This window comes from Gobius niger, assembly GCF_951799975.1.
Source record: "Gobius niger genome assembly, chromosome: 1".
Lineage (NCBI taxonomy): Eukaryota > Metazoa > Chordata > Actinopteri > Gobiiformes > Gobiidae > Gobius > Gobius niger.
This window is the reverse complement of record NC_136852.1, coordinates 54,143,301-54,162,935: the sequence shown is the minus strand read 5'-3', so window position 1 is coordinate 54,162,935 and position 19,635 is coordinate 54,143,301. Positions and strand designations below refer to the sequence as shown.

The 19,635-nt window shown below is 42.7% G+C and overlaps 1 protein-coding gene across 2 annotated transcripts in view; it reads right to left on the bottom strand.

Moving 5' to 3' along the window:
- lmx1bb (LIM homeobox transcription factor 1, beta b) overlaps window positions 1-16,961 on the bottom strand; it is a 46,902-nt gene extending 29,941 nt beyond the window's left edge. Inside the window, exons 1-3 of one of the 2 annotated variants that reach the window (XM_079578766.1) lie at window positions 16,756-16,961; window positions 16,342-16,464; window positions 15,943-16,129 (exon numbers count right to left, since the gene is read on the bottom strand). In XM_079578766.1, coding sequence (XP_079434892.1) covers window positions 15,943-16,129; window positions 16,342-16,411 — 257 coding nt within the window. In that variant the 5' untranslated portion in view covers window positions 16,412-16,464; window positions 16,756-16,961. Of the gene's footprint in view, window positions 1-15,942; window positions 16,130-16,341 lie in introns of both variants that reach the window. The other variant, XM_079578765.1, reaches the window with a different exon arrangement.
- Between the last annotated feature and the right edge of the window lie 2,674 nt (window positions 16,962-19,635).

The window sequence follows — 19,635 nt, the reverse complement described above, 5'->3', positions numbered from 1 at the left end:
TCTGGTGATGTCATAAATCGGGTGCATGTTGAACTGGTTGTATTGTTTATTATTGCCATGTTTTTGCCTAATGTCCTTTCAGCAGAGCTTTGATCCTGCTAACCTTCTGGATGCTCACCGTAAACACTTACCTCCTGAAGACATTTTTATCACCCCCCAGGCTTGATGCCAGGACTCTGGGAGGAAGTGCAGCCAAAGATAAATTTGCCAGTTACCAGCGGGGGCAAGGGAGCAGAAAATACGTACAAATGTAAAACAAAACAAAAAGTTGTAGATTCAGCTTGAATCAGTATATGTACCGTGCACCAGATAAAGGCTGATTACAAATCAAGCTTTAGGTGAACTATACAGTATGTGAAAAACACAGATTCTAGGGATATAACTTTTTTTTAGATCATGAAGTGAGAAGAAAAGGTTCCTAACTACAATATATCGCCAAATAGCTTTATACTTTTGATAAAATCTTCTGAAATGCTGTTTTAATGCAACATTCAAAACAGTAAATGAATATTGGTCCAGCTCTAGTCCTCATATAATCCCTGCAAAGTATTTGTGCCTGTCCCCAAGCTGAATGGAGAAGGGTTGTGTCAGTCAGGGCATCTGGCATATCTGCTGGATTGCTGCACTTGGAGGCAGATGAACCAATGTAGAGACCAAAAGGAAAGAGGAAAAAGACCATCGATGCATGTCCTGTATCTTGTTCTATTGGTGGTGACAGAAACACAGTGCAAACCCATGGATGCCAAGTGATGTCATCCTCAAGACATAAGACACCCCCTTATCAAATCCATCCTCCATAAATAAATCTGAATCACAAAAATATCAATCCACCCCACACAAAAGCGGCATACAAGTCTGAACATATGCACAACGGCACAAGCCACCCGCGCGCTGCCGACTGCTGCCAGTGATGTTTCTGCACAGACCACAGGAATTGTTTATCACTGAGAGATCAGAGTGACTAATCAGAAGCAGACCTGCTCTGGCTGAACCTGCAGCAGGTCGAGATGGTTCTTCTCCCACACTCTGTGGCAGACTCCAATGTGCCACAGCATGATCTGAAGCCCCCACCTCCCTCCGCACCGAGGCTCTGCCAGCTCCACAGAGACACACTGTGATGTTCTCAAACGATCAGTGCTGCAGGGCGCAACACAACTCAACACAAATGTTCCCTTTCGCTCTGGTTTATTTATCCTGCATATAATCGGAATAATTAGCAGATTAAAGCTGATTCTTTCCACTGCTCTGTATCAGACAACAGAGCCTCAAACAACCTCTTTGTTCTCCAGTATACACCGGCAAAAATGCAAAAAACAGACAGACAAATTTCAAATACAATACAGTACCTTACATAAAGTGGACATATCACGCATAATTGTGGCTTTTTATCCTACTTTTGGATGCCTTCACATTGACATTTCATGTTTTATTGTATAAATACATGTGTGTGCATAGAAAACGCACTTCATTGATCAGGAGTGCTCTTTTAGGCGTCTCAAACAGGATGTTGCGTGGTTTGCCCTCGGCCGGCAGCAGAGCATGATCAAAACAATGGTAAATGGTCTCAACTTACTGTATATATTTTCCACCTACCACCTTCCACCATTAGGCACTCCAAGCACTTTACAGCAAGTAACCAGTCACCCATTCACACTGTCATTCATACACCAGTGTACGCAGACACTTGAGGCAACTTGGGTGAAGTGTCTTGCCCAAGGACACAACGACAGTGTGCACTTTCAGGAGGCGGGATTCGAAGCCCCGACCTTCCAATCATGAGACAACCGCTGTACATGATACAAACCACTTAATTAAAGCAGCACTAAGTAACTCGTGCCCCTAGAGGCCATAAGCGCCACCGCAGATTTCGTAGCATGTTGCGTTTTTTAACTTATTAATTGTCCGTGAGAGTAAATACTACACTTACATGATGGAGATAGTTTTTTTCACTCAAACTTGGCTGTAAATACTGCAGTCAGCTTTGCCCGTTAGCCTGTTAGCTTCTTCTTTGTGATTCTATTAGTGTGTATTGGTGGCTCCGACCCGGAGGCAGGAACGTTGCAATTGTGGATTCCTGGCCAGAGACACCGAGGGAAATGAAAGACTCCCCAATCATCCCATTAACACTTGTATTACCCCCAGAGGGACTATGAAAAGGATTTATTAAGTTAAACAAGTTACTTAGTACTGCTTTAAGCTATGCAAAGAAATTGGTGGCATTGAGTGCTGAGTCACTCAGAAAAGGGAAAATTAAAACCTCAAAAAGCTAATCATTAAGACTACGAGGCCTATCAAAAACCAGTTCTGTGTATCGGGTTACAATGAAACATATCCAAGAATGCACAATGGTAAATAAAACCAAGCAGAAACAAGTAGTGAAACGTGATTGTGAAGGTAAAACAAGAGTTTCCATTGGAGTTTGCCAGAGTGCCATTAAATGTTATGGGCACATGGAGGCCCTGGGTGCGTGTTGGTCAGCACAGTGGGAGTATGACATCTTACACTGTGCAGGGCCTCCTTTCTAGACCAGGCAGACGGCTTCAAAGAGCGTATAAGGAAAAACAGTTTGGATATCCCCAACCACAAAGAAAGCACTCGCAAACTAAACAGGGAGACTGCTAATACCTGATGCATGAGGCGTTTTATTACCAGACCAGTCACAGAACTCTTAAAAAAATTGTTTCTGAATTACCAGTGAGGATTACTAAATAAAGAAAAGGCCAAAACAGCAGACTACTAGACGCAAGGATCAAACCATCAGAATCGAGGACATATTTACTGCATAAGAAACAAATTCCCAACTGGAACTAAAAAGGAGCGAAACAGGAAAGTGACATTTTAAGTCTGAACAACCGAAGTGTGGAATCGGATTGAAACTAATGAAAGCATTAATATCATTTCTGAACATGTTTGGAGAGGTTACGACTATAGAGCCAGCAGGTTTTGTAGGGCCCAATGGAGACGTATTTTGTTGTTTGCAGATAACATTATAAATCGTTGCGGCATTTGTGGTATAACATTCAAACCGTGATTCTGATTGCATTTAATTATCTCGCAGCCCGGTTTTGGGGGAGCCATCGAGTAAACCTTATCCACATTAGGCAACACAGAGAAACAGCCCCCGAGCCCGACTCTAGCATAAATAATGTTGCTAGGCCGATGTACCATAGAAGTGATGGAGCAGTGCCGTGGCCCATGAGGGATGTCTCAAAGCCACTGGAACGCTTGTCAGCACGCTTTATTGCTTCCTTGAAATATCTGTAAAAAAGACGAACCGTTGAGCTAAAGAAAACTGTTTAAGAGCTGGGGGTGTAAATCTCTTTTTATGCTGCTGATCCCTCAGTTAGCGGCACGTCGAGAGCGGAAAAAAAAGAAGAGGGTTCTTCTTCCCTACAGTCTCCTCATTACGCATCGTCTCGGAGAAATGGCTACCTTTTCACTTCTCAAATATTGCAAGCTATAAGCGGTTTTCTTTTAGTCATAACTGCGAGGTAGTGCGCCTGCCAAGTCTGCAGCAGCCCCCCAGCCCGCACTTATATTTCTGCGGCTCTCGGTTGTGGAAAAGTTATGTCACTATAAGCCAAAGTTGTGACATAGAGATGCATGTTGTTGTTACAGGAATATGATAGGGTTTTGTGATCCCGCACTCTTGACAATGTGCGCACTGAGCATGGCCAGACTGCTTGTTCGGAGGTGGGTATATAACACTTTTGGTAACTTTATGAATACTTTTTATTTTAAATGATATATATGTACCTTTGTGTGTACATTTTCTAACTATAGACTCAATCCCTGCACAGTTTTCATTGTATTATTTTCACTAAAGATAGCCCCTGACGCGAGCCCAGAGGTTTCCCCCCGCTTGCCCCAGGTTAGGTGAGTTCCTGGTGGGATGTTTTTGTGCGGAGAGGCCACCGCTCTTTCTTATCTTCCTGTCATCTCAGTGGGACGGCGGGGCATGACTCCGGCTCTGGCTCCAGAACCGCAGGCTGCCCCAGGACTCTGAACGCCGCTCCGCACTACATGAGCCGTGAGAGGGTCCATCCTGTTTAGGTGTGTCAAAGCGTATTAACAGCAGAATGTGTCATGAGCACAGCAGCCGTTTATATGGCGTGTTTAAATCACCGTTTTTCCGAGAGCCAACAAAGTGGGTATTTATAAAAGAAATGTATAAACGTTTGACAAGGGCTCAGAAGATGCAGCGGCAAAGGGGGCAGAGGTCAGATGTGGAATCAACTGTTGGCTAGAATACTGTGTACAGTGATTTGTGTATTGATATTGATTTTGTGAAGTGAATGTAGCCATAATTGATTCAAATTTTAGATTGTGTTATATGACTATAATATACTGCACGGTTATCACCTCTAGCCTCTGGACAGACATGTTTGCAAAGTCATTAACCTCTTAACCCCCGCCTTAACCGAACACATTTTCTCCAGCTTTACCCAAATCTAAAAGCTTCTCCACTGGAGCTTACAGTCTATAGGCCAGAGTAACGCCACATTTGAAAGCTACTATCTGCAAAACTGATCGAAAATTCTTCCTTGTCACGTTTAAGTTGTTTTCGTTGCCTTTTTAATCATGTTTTTGTCAAGTTTACAGTTATATTCCTTTTTTCCACGTCTTTTGTCATGTTTTAATCACGTTTTTGTTGCGCTTTCATTACTTTTAGTGTTTTTTTTATGTGTGTAATGTAAGGGATCAAGCCACGAAAATGTGACCCAAACATGTGAAATATGCAACAAAAACGTGGTGAAAACAAAACCAAAGACGACAATCATAACAAGGAAGAAGCTTAGATGTGTTTTGTAGAACTTAGCTTTAAGCCCCAGCCCAGAAGCCTTTAGATTTGGGTAAAGCTGAACTGGAGAAAATGCACCCAGTAAGGGATTAATTGACAAAGTTCCACAAATGAGTTCTTCAAACCCCTTTCAGATTGTATTCTTTATCGGCAGCACCAGCAGAGCTACTTCCCAGTGTACACAGTGTGGCGACGCTAAACCTATAGTATATTGCTGAATGGCAGCACGTGTGTCGACATGGACATATTTGTGGGCAATTAGAAAAACATACAGTGGGTACCCTGGCATTAGACCTTCACCCAGCTTGGCGCATGTTACTGAAGATTATGGTTAATCATATTCAACAAAGAGCTGTGCTTATTTTCTCTGACTTAGAGAAGGATGAGGACTCTGCCAAGCAACACTCTGCTTCTTGTTTATGTTGTTGAAAAAAGGTTTGCTGTGTCAAATACAACTAGCGCCTAAAGAGAGAGATTTTTTTTTCTCTTTCTTTTTTTTTTTTTGAGGCAAAACACTTTGAAATACCTTCTTGACAGGCCGGTGGAAGGCTGAAAGTGCTGCTATAATTTTCAGTTCGCGTAAGCCATAAAGTGATGCCGATGCCAGAGCCCGCTGTGACCCAGCCGACCCCCGCGCCTGTTGCTTGGATCATGTCAGTCGCTGTGGCATACGGCACCTCGTGTGATCATGTGGTGTTTCCAAGAGATGCATCAATTAATGTGATTATAGTGGCGGATCCTCCGGCAGATGTAAGCCCGTCTGCGGACATGTGCACTGCAGATGTGGGTCCAGCGTGTCTTAATCTGTCACATAATGCTGGCCACAGTAAATGATTTTGCAAAAAAAGAAGAAAAAAAACAACTAAAAAGCTGAATGTAATATTTTAGGCAACTGTTAAAGCAGTACTAAGTAACTCTTGCCCCTAGAGGCCATAAGCGCCACTGCAGGTGTCGCAGCATGTTACGGTTTTTTAACTCATTAATTGTAAGAGAGGGATATTGTACATCCAATTACACAATGGAGATATTTTTTTTTGACTCAAACTTGGCTGTAAATACTGTTTAAGCGACGCTAGCCTGAAGTTAGCTTTGCTAGTTAGCCTTCTAGCTTCTTCTTCGTGATTCCATTAGTGTGTATTGCGCCTCCGACCCGGTGCAGGAAAGCTGCTAGTGTGGTTTTCTGGCCAGAGACACCAGGGGAGATGAAAGACCCCCCCCGCCCCCCCCCCCCCCCCCCCCCCACTTGCATTACTCCCAGAGTTTTTAAGCTCACTGTGCACTGTGTTAACATAAGACTAGTAGTTGAAATGCTAAAATACGATAAGAATCGGATGCATTTCAGGTGGTTGAGATTGTATTATAGGCTTACAGTTGCAAATGTTATTCATAAAAAACGCCTTCTATTGCAATCTTGTGCAACAATGTTTGGGTACTTACTGTAACATTTTAATAAGACATATAAATCAAACATATTTTCCATACCAAATTTACACAACATAATTGTAAAATAGCCTAACGTAAAGTAGAAAAAAGAAAAAAAAAACTCTTGAGGAAAGTATTATCATCGATATCTAGAAACATTCAATTAGACTGACCGGAATTCAAGTGAGACTTGCAAGCAGAGCGTGTACAGTAACTGAATGCAAATATGCTGCGGGTGAATGACCAGACTTAGGAAGTGCGAGAATGACAGTTAAAAGCAGCTGAAATGGAGTCGTGGCTGAAATGTGAATCCATCTGTCAAAGCTTTCGCGGTCTGTTTAAAAACACAACAGTTGAGCACTTAGAGGTTTTTGAAGAGCCCTTTTCATTGGCGCGGATATGAATATGCCTATTCTGAGGTTAAGCCTTTCATTTCCAAAAAAGCACATATCTGACTCTGTTTGTGCCACTGGCTGCTCCCGGGGCCAGGAGGAAGTGCAACCAGGAGCTGACAGACAGAGCCACGATACAGCGCTTCCACCAAGAGCCAATCCCCAGCTAACCCCTGTGCTGACAGCCAGGATGTAGCACTCATCCACAGGCCACAGCCCCGGCGCAGAGGCCCAGAGAGGGAGCCGGGAGCTGGGAGAGTGCGCTGATGACAGAGGGGGGGTTCAGCTGGTGGTTTGAGTGGCACGCACCATGTTCTGCCTGAGGAGCAGCGTGACCAAGAGCAGAAACCACAAACTGTGTTGTCTGCCAGCAGCGTGTCCAACTGTCGGAGAGGGGACAGGCACAAGAGATGCAGATGGAAGAGGGTACCACAGTTGTAGAAACAAAGTCACTTAAGTCACATCAAAGCTTATATTTGATCCACGCTACACTTCACTACAGACACACACAAAAAACATGTGATATTCTCAAGTTACATTTGGTCCAACAATCTAAACCAAGTGGATCATTCATCTAAGCAGTCTAGACTTTTCGACAGCTAACTACTCTAAGATTTCATCCGAGAATATACATCTTCAACAAAGCTTTGAAAGACTAAGAGGACACTGGGTCAATAACTAACATGATTTGGGGAGTATGCCGAGTGGAGTGGAGAGATACTGGTTCAGAGGTCACTGATGATCCCGCTGTGAGGAGACGCAAAGCCGGGCTACAGCTGGGATCGCTACACACTGTGAGGCTTGGGTTTCAGAGAGGAGCTTGCGGCCTGGAGCTGAGGCCTGGGGCTGTGACAGCGCCCCCTGGGTGGATGCGCCTGCTCAGCCAACAGTCCCTGACTCACTGGGTTGTGCTCAGGAGGAGGACAGAAGGGTTTGTGCGGGAGGGGGTGGGGGGGTGGACAAAGACTGATGGAGCAGCCTCAGCCACAGCTTTGATTTTTAACTGCTGAGTTTGAGTTTGCATCCAGCCCCAGTCCACTCACTATTCCTGTTCAATTGAACTGGCCCTGGAGGCATGTTCTGTGCATAAGTAATGCTCAATGAGACCACAAAGCTGCATCAAACTATATAATGGGCCTGAATAGAAAATTTTGATGAATTGTGCAAACAACTCGGTCCTAACCTGCAGCAAAACATTTTTCTTCTAAAGCCGCTCCTAAAGCCGAGCGAATAGATATGTCTATCCAGAGAGCAGTATGAAATCACACCAGCACCAAAAATGCTTTGAAAAATGTTTGTGCTTTATCCCCTTATCCATCCTTTTCATGAACACCAGATCATTTTGCAGCATTCAAGGATCGTGGAATTTCCCAAGAAGATATATCGGTGCAGCTTTCTGGGAAATATTAATATGCAGCTTGCAGAGGCAAGGTATAGGGCGAGGAGAGATGAGCCGTGGGTGTGCAGCGGGGGGTGGGGTACGATGTGTACGAAGGCATGTACCTGACGATACAAAGCCTCTGCTCCCTCCTCTGTTCTGTGTGCAGTCTCTTTATGGTGTCTGCACTGCTGTATAGGAGACAGTGCCGGTGTGTAGTACCTGGGGGGCACTTGGACACAGGCCTGAGGCTGTAGTACTGTTCACTGACTACACACTCCCTGTCATCACCAGCCCTGCACTGCAGATTCCCCACATCTGCCTCGGCTTACACCAGTTAGCTGTGCTCTCACCAGGCCCCACCACCCCTCCCACGTCTGCACTCCCCCATCAGGATCATCCAAATATTTCCCCTCACTGCTTTTTGAAGCTTCTATGGGTCACGGGACCTCATGCACAAATCATGCTGGTTGGCTGTGGGGGGGCCGGTCAGAGAGGACGGGAATGAGGCGGCCGTGTAGTAACCCAATATGCACTGTTTTCAAACAGGGTTATTTTTCTTTGCCAAGACCGCCATCACCAATCAGCCACTGCTTCTAAACAGTGAGTTTCTCAGAGAGCTTTGGAAGAAGCTCTCTTGGCAACTGGTGGCCAACATGGAGAGGAGGGTCTAACAGTGGGAAGTGGTTTAACCCCAAAATACACAGCTCTGGATTTGTGTTGATGGATCACCAAATTGAACCCAGTGTTTGCAATAAAACATTTTCTTTTTGAGGCATCAGGCTGACTTATGTTTGTGGGATCTGGAACTGGTGCTAATTTGACTGTCTTGTGCTATCAGGGGGAAAAAAATTGTAAATAAGGGCAAGGGATGTTTCATATTGTCGGTCGCCCTTAAAAGAAACATTGTCCCTAAAGAGTGGAATGAGCCAACAAACCTCCCCACCGATCAGAGCCCAGTGTAACCCAGTGTAACCCAGGCTAAGAGGAGAATATGCTATAGGCCGGAATCTGCAGTGGTGGTTAAAATAATCACATTGGTCTCACTGCTTCGGATCTGCAGGCTAACAGACTTCCAAATAGTTGAATGAGTAAATAAAGTGCCTCGGGGGGACTCCTGCTTGGAGACGGATTATACCACAAGGGTGCGTACACAAAAGAAGCAGAAGTCCCAGAAACACAGACACAAAAGCCAGCATTGGACCTCAACCAGAGACAAACTTTAATAATCTCATCCCCGACTCCTGCTCTTGCGCTCATACAGACTGCTAAAACATGTGTTGCTTTCACTGCCTCTATAACGTTGACGGTTTATATGCATATGCTTGACCAAATATTTATCCGTACTGTACTGGAGATGCATGGGAGCCCGCTTTGCCTGTTGGGAAAAGGGGTGTTCACGTCCGCTCGAGTGCAGAGACCACATAAGAAGGGATCATGCTCACTTGGCTGTGGAGGCCTAGAGTCTGGACCCTATTCTTCCCCTCTTTCTGGGACTGACACAAATAAAAGGATTAGGAGCCCCTGTTTCCGTCAGCCCCTCCATTCAAAGACAAAGCTCGCACCGGCTTAGTGTCACACTTAATGATAAAAGCGCAGATCTCTGTCACTCTCTGGGCACGGATACCAGCGTTTGGGATACTAATCTCCCATAGGACTGCATAGTATATTGGAAATGTATCATCACACATTCATGCACGAATCTGCTTTCCTTTCTGGGGTCACCACAGCCAATTATCTGTGTCCTGTTAGGTGTATAATGATTTTGACATGGTGTATTTCTCACTGAATAGCAACAAACACTGGCTTGTGAACACTGATCTTGTGAACTCGTGTAGTTAGAAATAGTTGCAAAATAAATGAACAAATGACTTCTTAATAGCAATACATATATTAGACGTGTAATATTTGGTGCACTAACCTAACCCCACTTTCAATGTCTTAACCTCTTAACCCCCGCTTTGACCGAGAGCAGTTTGGCTTTACCCAAGTCTAAAAGCTTAATGGAAAAAAAAAGTAAAATTGCAATAGAAATGTGACAAAAATGAGGGTGATAATGCAATAAATCAAAGATTAGCAAAAAATCGGACAAAAAAGCAGCAAAAAGTGATGAATATGCAATAAGAGTAACAGAAAAGTGAGGGGGGGAGTGACAAAAATGCCACAAAACAGCAACAAAAAAGCAATGAAAAGAAAGTTAAAAGATCCGTTTATATATCAGTTTTGTAGATCTTAGCTTTCAAATGAGGCATTACACTGACCTATAGGCTGTAAACATTTAGACTTGGGTAAAGCTGAGCTGGAGAAAATGCACTAGGCTAAGGCAGGGGTTATGAGGTTAAATCTATCAGACAAAGCATGCAATTGAAATAATACAGAAACAGAGATTGGTATTGTGATGTCATCAATATATAGAATTCTCAGAGAGTGGAATGATAAAACAAGATTATATTAGATTCTGACACTGAATGCTGATGCTTTACTGAATGAGTAATTATCTTAGTTGGTGAGTAACAAAATAATACAGTACATGAAACTGGTCAAACAGAGGATGCCAGTGTCCGCCTCCGCATGCGCTCACACCCTGCTCTGACCTGCCGCGCGTGTGGACAAACAGCACATTCCCATAGAGGGGCAGAATGTGGGCAGTGGCTGTGAGAGTGAGTCCTGGGCACACAACAGTCTGAATGTAGCACTTGCCACCGTGATGCCAGTCCGCTCTAGAGTATCTGCGAAAAGCCTACGTGTTGGAAAAACATTCCTGAGTTGGGATCACATATACACAGTGGAGGCCAGCGGCATAGGCGAGTCAGCACCGAGTCTCCTTTTCTCATGCAGGTTCCACTGGGCTGCCGTTAAAACAAGGCCTTTTTTTTTTTTTTTTTTACTGAAGTCCAACCAACAGAAGGGCGCGTAGGTCAGAGCGGGACTGTAAACAATACGTAGATTAGAACAAACCCACAATATCTAGTCTAAAGATGCAATCAGGGAAACTGAAAAACCCTGTATTTCTCTTCTGGCTACTGTTAAAATGCCTATCTCAATATTTCACAGATTTAGCCAAAATCTAATTTGTAAATTACGTTTAATGGTTTGCGGTTGCCTCCCTTTTTGTTATGAAGAGTTGTCATGCTGTGAAAATAAACCTAAAGGCCCGAGGACTTGGAGCCAGTAATGAAAGTGCGTTAGCGTTTAGCGATTGCAGGGCTTTGTCTCTGATTAGCCCCCTCCTCTGACTGACATGTCCCACTGGCTGCCTAACAGCCAGCTTTAGGAGATGAGGTTAAATTGTGGCTACCAACAAATTGCATGCTTGAGTTGCCGCGCACCCCTCTGCTATCATCCAGTGCAATGTGAGCACACCAGGCAAGATCCCCCCCCCCCTCTTTCCGCGCACACAGCCCCTCTCCACCTCCGCTCCACCGGTCCTGCCTCTAAAGTGGTGATGGGCATTACCGCGCCGGGGCCTCTGTGGCTTTCCCCCCAGAGCGCCCCTGCAAAGTGCTTTGTCGTCCCAACCGCTGCTCCTCACACCCTCGCGAGCGTGCGATTAGGCCCACCCATCGCATACGCCCACGCACTCTCCTGCTCTCTCACACACACACGCGCGGCGGAAATGCCTTCACAAAAGTCAACTCGCGCCAGATCACCTGATTTCATATTTCCACTGCAACCCAAATAATCAGTGAAAGCCAAGCTGGCAGCGCAAACAGCAGCAGAGCCTGTTTGATGTGATATTTGGAACGTACACATTAGACGAATTATAAAAATGATATGGATGAAGGAAATATTTATGTGCAAACAGGAGAAGCGGAAGAGTGAGATTTTGTTTATAATCGTGCAGCACTTTAGATATGCTTATGCGCCTCACCACAGCGGCGCTGAACACACTGGTCGGAGTTAGCAGCGCCGGAGTTGACAGATGATGCATCGTCGTGTGCTTTTGGGACAGGCCGGGCCATGTTGACATAGAACCCAATACTTCCTTGCAGAGGAGCGGGGCCAGCTTCAGCTCGCTCCTCACCAAGAACTTCGAATCCCAAGAAAGCTGAAGCAATATTATCCAGCTTATGGGTTTCTAACATTAGATTTGTCTCACCATTCAGGTTCTCTTTTATTTATGCCGGAGAAATGATGGAGGGAAAAAAGATGTGATCCGTCATAGGGAGACAACAATAGCAGGCATAAGGCTGTAATACATTCAAAAACCTAGTGGGATGTTTTTTACACTAAGACTTTAATTAACCAAAAACTACTCTTAAGCACCGAAGCACCAATTTTTTTTCACCTCCCCTGTTTTGATTTGTGTGTATTCACAAAGCACTAGGCCACCGGGGAGTGTACTATAGTGAGTAAAACACACACACACACACACACACACACACACACACACACTGGTTAGCTAGCACAGAAACCAAGCCGTCAGCATCTAGGATCCTGCACAGTGCTGCGGCGTCCCAAACACAGCTAATTAAAAAACAACAATTTCACAGGAGGGCACTGCGAAAACCCTTTCTAAAAAAGCAGCTCTCAGCACACTGGGGGAATGTCCAGTGAGCACGAGAGGTGAAAGGCATTCTGGGAGCTGTATTTTTATGGCTGCATTGTTGCTTTTTTTTCCTCCCTACCACCACACATATTGCCGTGACCTGAATTGAGTTTTGCCTACTCCGCTCAAAATGACTATGAATGGTCATCTCTTTTGTTTTGCTTTTTCCACTGCAAAAAAAGAAAAAAAGAAGAAGAAGAAAATGAACTGTGCACACGATCCTCTTACTGGCATGATTATTGCTGTTTATTTATGCATGGGACTGGCACAAAAAGGTAACGTGGTTTCTGTGACATATACTAAACTGACAGACCACTGGAATTTTGGAAATCTGCAACTATACAGTGTGATTTTTTTAATTTTTTTTTTAGGGCATATTGGTTTAAATTAAATGCCATTACGCACACCTCCCCATGCATTTTACCAAGGCCTGGGAGAGGCACGGAAATCAAACCATTATTATGTGGCTAATTGGAAGGCCATGTATCTGGATAGTCTAAAATAGCATTATACTGGATAATTAAACTTTATGGATGGGTTCTATGCGCCACAGAGAGCCTAAAGTCTGTTGAGTTTTACTGTCACTGTATATATGGGGCCTATGGCAGTTTCTAACAAGGCAGTCAATTACAGGGGCGTCGTCCGACACTTTGGTGCAGTGATAGCCCCATTATATGGGTCCTTTCAAGGCGTCTGCAGGGTCAGTGAAAGAATCCCTCTGGGGGAAAGGATCGCCCTGTTTCTAATGAGTTATAATTGACCCCCAACACCGGGGCAGGATGCACTGTGTGTAAGGAGGTGCTGCTGTAATTCCACTCTGCTCATGGGTAGCCTGTCCCGTTCAAGCATGTCCCGTCAGGACCGATAAGATCTCAAGACATTGATATAATCTGATTCAACTAGACACTTTTTTTTCTTTTCGTATAATATGAAATTGTCTTGTTTGATACATCACTTGATTGATTGGAAAATTAAAAGCACATTTAACTGTGATTATGTACAATATTTATTTCGTAGCACAATATTTATAAATGCATAAATAAAGTGAACAGGGCATGTTGCCATAATTTATTGCTGCATTTTATTTATTTACACATTTTATTTGAAGTGAACCACTAAAATCTATTGACTCTCCACATGTTCTAATTATGCACTACAGCTGTGGAGGGTTGTTGTCATAAAAGAGCGTGGATGATTAACAGTGGGCGGCACTTTGGCACATAAAAAAAGGTGCAAATAGTGGATAAACACTAATAAAAGCCCATCTTGTTACACCATGCACTATATGGAGCTGGATGCATTCACCAGTGTTTTAGCGGAGGCTTTAATAACGGTACACAACTGTTTTTCCCCTGTCTGCACTTAGACCTGATCCAAAGGTGTGAGAAAATACGGCTTGCCAATTCCTTGATTTATTATGGCGAGTGAGCGCTGATTACGGAGAATGAATCAGTTGCTGTAGGAATGTAATTAGGCACGCACAGACCTCGGTACGGCATAGGAGCTCTCCTCGCAGCCCTGAGCAGTTTGTGGGCTGACAAATGCATCTTAAATGGGTGTCATAAAAGTCAAAAAGGTGCCAATTACATCTTTAAGTATCTCATCAATGCGAGTGAAATAAATAAAAAGGGATAGTTGTGTGTTTGGGCGTGTAATGGACAGACCCTCAAGCTAGCTGTTAACTTTGGAGGGGAAGGATACAAGCAGAGAAGAAGAATTAAAGGATGGAATTAGTGGTTAAGTGGATAGCCTGACGGGTCCAACAAGGCGGCGTGATTAACAACACCAAACCAAACAGGAGGAGAAAGCTGGCACTGAGTCAAAATATGAGTGCAAGTGGGAAATTAATTATTGACAATGAGAAAAACTGTTTACACGCAGTGAATGAATAAAGTTGGGGAGATTGTGCTTTAGAAGGCCATGGAAAGAGATTGGGAGTCTCTGCTTGAGCCACCTCTGAACTGTGACTGCGTGACTCTGGTATCCCATAGTTACTGCGGTGAAATTCCCATTGTCAGCCGTGACTACACTCCTGTCACAAAGCCCAGTGAAAGGAACGCATGGCAATGCATGTAACTCTTTGTCGGCTGAAAGGTGTCTAACAGAGGACTATAATATCCCACTTATCTACGGAGTATTGTTAAAATCCCCAATAGATGAACATTTAGTGACAAGCATGAAAAAAAAGCACCCATGCAACAGGATGCAGGGAATGAGAGGGTCTACAGGCCAAACAGCATTGTCCCGTTACAACTCCTTTACTGGGTTAATCCGACCTAAACCAACGTAATCTTGAATTTTTAATCCATTGCATTCAAACAGAAAGACCTGAATCAATAAAAACACTGTATCTTCACAAATTGTGTCAATTATCAAACATTTTTTAGCCTAATTTGAAAACATTGTATTCCCATAATAATAATTTTACTATGATACAAAAAAAAAATAGGTTCATGGTAGAGGGAAAAACATAACATACACTAGGCTAAGTAAACAAAATTACGATGGAGTAAAATGCGCATAATTATAAAGGGATCTAATATGGCGCTGACGCGTAAATACGTGAAAACACATTGTTTTGCAGTGTAATTATTGTATATCGTTGATCCAATGAGGAATTAAATGTTGTAAAACACGAAAAAGGCAATAGGCTATAAAAATGTTTAACTATATAATGACAAAAATACACCACAAGGAGAATTTACGTCGTTTAGTAAAACATGGCTACATTTAGGACAAAGCATAAATAACATAATTATTAAAATTAAGTTCGAAATTTGTCGAACTGATTCACAATGTTTTAGCCAGACTGAATAGTTTGAAAAGGAAAGGCCAAGTGCGCGACGCGCGCACCTTTGGCCTTCTCATATTTTACGACACATAAATTGTCTCCGATGAAACAATATTGTTATATACGGCGGTGGGCCTGTATAATGATAAACCAGAACAAGTGCCAAAATATCCATTTTAAATATTATGTCTGACGCCATAATCCAGGAGCTGCACTGCGAGCTGTAAGCGCGCTCTATCATACACTGCTTTAATTATTTGTACTATTTCTTCGTCAGAACAATGTGCGGTTTCTTTTCAATAGGCAAATACGATCACTCACTGAACGGCTTTATGATGTTCCCGCAAACACACCTCAGACTACAGCGGATTGTAGGCCTGTCCAAAATGACAATGTAATTTATGGCCTCTAGAAATCTGCCCAAATATTGCATATAATTTATGCAAAATAGATATAATTAATTTAAAGGTTTGCAGAAAGAATAGTCTCCCTTGCCCGTCAGGCTTTTGTGCAATGACGAGACGTGGAGGCCTACAGGTCACACAAGAACCATTTTGCACAGCACACACGGGACAAGCAGGCAAAGAAATGCTCTCGCATTGTGCTTACTGTTGGTAGTCGTGTTTGCAGTAAAGTTTCCTTTCTCTGAAGTAACAGCTGGTAGTGAGAGGCTGTTGACACACAGTGCACTGCAAACACTCCTCATGCCACGACGAATCGTTGACGCGCATCAAGAAGCGGTCGGAGATGGGCCGCTGGCATCCTTCACACACGGAGGGATGGTGACAGTCACTCCCTAAAACATGCACAAGTAAAACAAGTTATTTCCTTTATAGTTCCCACCTGCAAATACAGAGAAAATACAAAATAACTCGTGCAGACTAATACAATTAATCCAAATAGTCTATAGGTTGCAGAGCTTAAATTGCGAGCCAGTAAAGATTCTATTTTTTAGCACAAGACAACAAAATAAATAATCTATATCTACCAATCTCCATTGTCACTCACCGAGCATTACTCCGAGTGTAGCCTGCCCCGATCGCAGCGGATGATCCTCAATTTTAATGCCGTCCAGCATGATGCACGTCACGGACTGACCTGCCGCGGAGGAGCGCTCCAGTGACCCTAGACCTGTTGCAACGTCCATACAAATACGGTCAGATATGCCACAAAAAGAAGTTCCCACTGTATTTGCAAACAGCTGTGAGACGCTAACAAACTGGAAACCTGTTGAAAGCGTTTGGAGTTCCGTGCTGACAGCCTGCAGTTTAAAGGAAGAAAAAGCAACTAAGCTCTCTTAATCTAAAGAAGACCGTCCAGCACAACGTTTCAGGCAGTCTGAACGTAAGATCCTCGTGGTGCCCGTGGCCCAAAGAAACAAACAACAAACAAAACACGTGGAAAAACTATCGCAACAGTCACCTGTTATTATTGGGACAGAGGAAGTTTAATCAGTTTCGTCTCCACGCGCAGCGAGGAGAGCAGCTATTCTCTGGAGGAAGTGCTTCTTCAGTGAGATCAAAAAGAAAAACAGAAGATCAAGTACATAGCAATTCCAAAGGTAGAAGAGCAAAGATGTCCTGTCAGTAACTGTGGGTGAAGTGCCGAGACGGTTAGCTGTGCCCTGTCGCTGCCAAAGTCTCAACCCGAGAATGAAGCGGGTGGATCCTCCCACTTTTGCATGCATGGGTAGACTTCAGTCAGTCCTCCATTCGCGGCCATGGGGATGCTATTGGAGCACAGTACAGTGTGCTTTACGCAGGCCAATAACAACACAGCAGTCAGCCAAGTCTGCAATAATAATAATAATAATAATAATAATAATAATAATAATAATAATAATAATAATAATAATAATAATAATAATAATAATAATAATAATAATAATAATAATAATAATAATAATAATAATAATATGGGTCGGCCTATATCTTTATCTCTTTCACCTCTTCCTTTGAAGACACTCACTGGTCATGCGTTTAGCGTCATTGCTCTTTTGTGTATTGTGTCCTATGCTGTGGCCTCTCAGATGATGCACCTGGCGATGAGCGCTGATAACGCCGCTGTCCAGCAGCAGGAAGATGGGCACCAGACCATACAAGTGCGCTTTTACGCGCAACGAAATGATTGCAGGCACGTACGTTTAATATTTTATAACGAGGTAACAAGTAAGTGTCTTTCAGAGTATTTAGTGTTTGCTCAGTTTGATCCATTCGTGTCGTTCACATTTGCAACAAAACAAAACGCTTTCTGAAAACAATACACGGTATAATTGGTTCAGCGTCTGTAGGCAAGAAAAGACACATTCACGTGTGTTTGGAATTATTGCAAAGGACTGTGTTAAATGACAAGCTGCTAATGGGATTGCCCGGTGCGTCACGGCAGTTGATTGTTATCAAGGTCCAAAAATAAGCTGTGGGGGAGTTTACCTATATATCATTATACTCAATTTGTGAATTATATTATATTATCCTGTCTAATTATTTATAAACACTTTGAGATGTTGTTTAAGATGTAAGTACGTCCTACATAATATTTATTAGTCTCATCATTGGGTTAGAATTTTGGGTCGTGTAACAACCTATAAAATATACTGTGTCATTATACTATGTCATATATCTATTTGAAGAAAATAATAATAATAATAATAATAATAATAATAATAATAATAATAATAATAATAATAATAATAATAATATATGTATGTGTATGTGTCTGTATTTATTTATTTTTAAATTTTGCTCAAATGGATATACATACATACACTCTTAAAACAGATGTGTTAAAAACAACACAAAATGTGTTAAAAAAAAGCACATCCCCGTGTCTAGTTAAGGACTACACAACATGTGTTGTTTTTAACACAGTCAGTGTGTTGACATTTTTAACACATGAAATGTGTTAAAAATTTCAACACACTGACTGTGTTGTTTTTTACACATGTTGTGTAGTCCTTAACTAGACACGGGGATGTGCTTTTTTTTAACACATTTTGTGTTGTTTATCATCTAATATTCATTTTACTCCAAAATGAATATTATACATACTGTACATGCAGGAAGCACACTAAAATAATCACAAACAATATAATTAAAAGTAATTCTTTATTTATTATGAATTAGCAAATCACAAATATATAAAAAACATAAAAATGTCTTGGCAGTAGGCTAGAAACATGGAGGAAGTTTGAAAAAAACATTGAGTTTTAAATTTGACAGGTCTGATTTGCATTTTCCATGTTTACCATATAGTCATTAAGTTTACACCATACTAAAGTCACTACCATTGTGCCAAATGTGACCAGTCAATCAGGATGTTCACAAGCCACAATTTAGTTTGTCACGTGATTTCGCATCAAAGATAAGAGTTTTGTTAAATTTAGTCATGTGTCAAACTCTTTTCAATCAAAAATAAAAATCTAAACTTGAGGTTAGTTGGCCAAGTCCTGACTTACACTACACAATCATAATTTCACTAAACTCTGGTACTCATCACTCGTTTGGGCGATGACTGTTGTTCTGCGAGTTGGTGTAGCTCAGTGCAGCGGTAAGTCCTGTGCTGTTGAGAGGTCCTGAGCTGGTCCTGGGCTGTTGAGATGTCCTGGGCTGATGGGAGATGTCCTGAGATGTTGGGAGATGTCCTGAGCTGGTCCTGAGCTGTTGGGAGAGGACCTGAGCTGGTCCTGGGCTGTTGGGAGAGGACCTGAGCTGGTCCTGGGCTGTTGGGAGAGGATCTGAGCTGGTCCTGGGCTGTTGGGAGAGGTCCTGGGCTGCTGGTTGGTTGGGTCTCGGTATTTTTCCAAAAGGGCTTTCGATGCTTTATCAAGTCTGAGAAACAACACAATACATAAACATTTGAATACTTATGCGCTTAACAAATGATACATATTTCTTCATATTGCACAACAGATACAGAAGCAAATTATGTTTTGATGTTTTACAAAGACTCAACAAATATTCAGAAACATATAGTAAAACTCACTGTTTGGAGAAACTTCTGCACAGCGAGTAATAAATGATTCTGATCCATTAGCACGTCCTGATGCAGACGTATAGGTAAATGTTGAAGAGCTCAGGAGGAACACGACTCTAGGAAAACACAAATTAAAAAACACGGTTGAAGTCAATTGTGAGATAAGTTTACAGAATGTTAGAAGTTTAAGAGAGTTTGTACTTTGTACTCACCAAATCTATCTTGAAGGGGAATTATTATGTTTTATTGGAGTTTGAAAGACGGCTGGGAAAAGGCAAAAATACAGAAAATATCATTTAACTATCAAGCATGGTCTGAATTCTTGCTTGA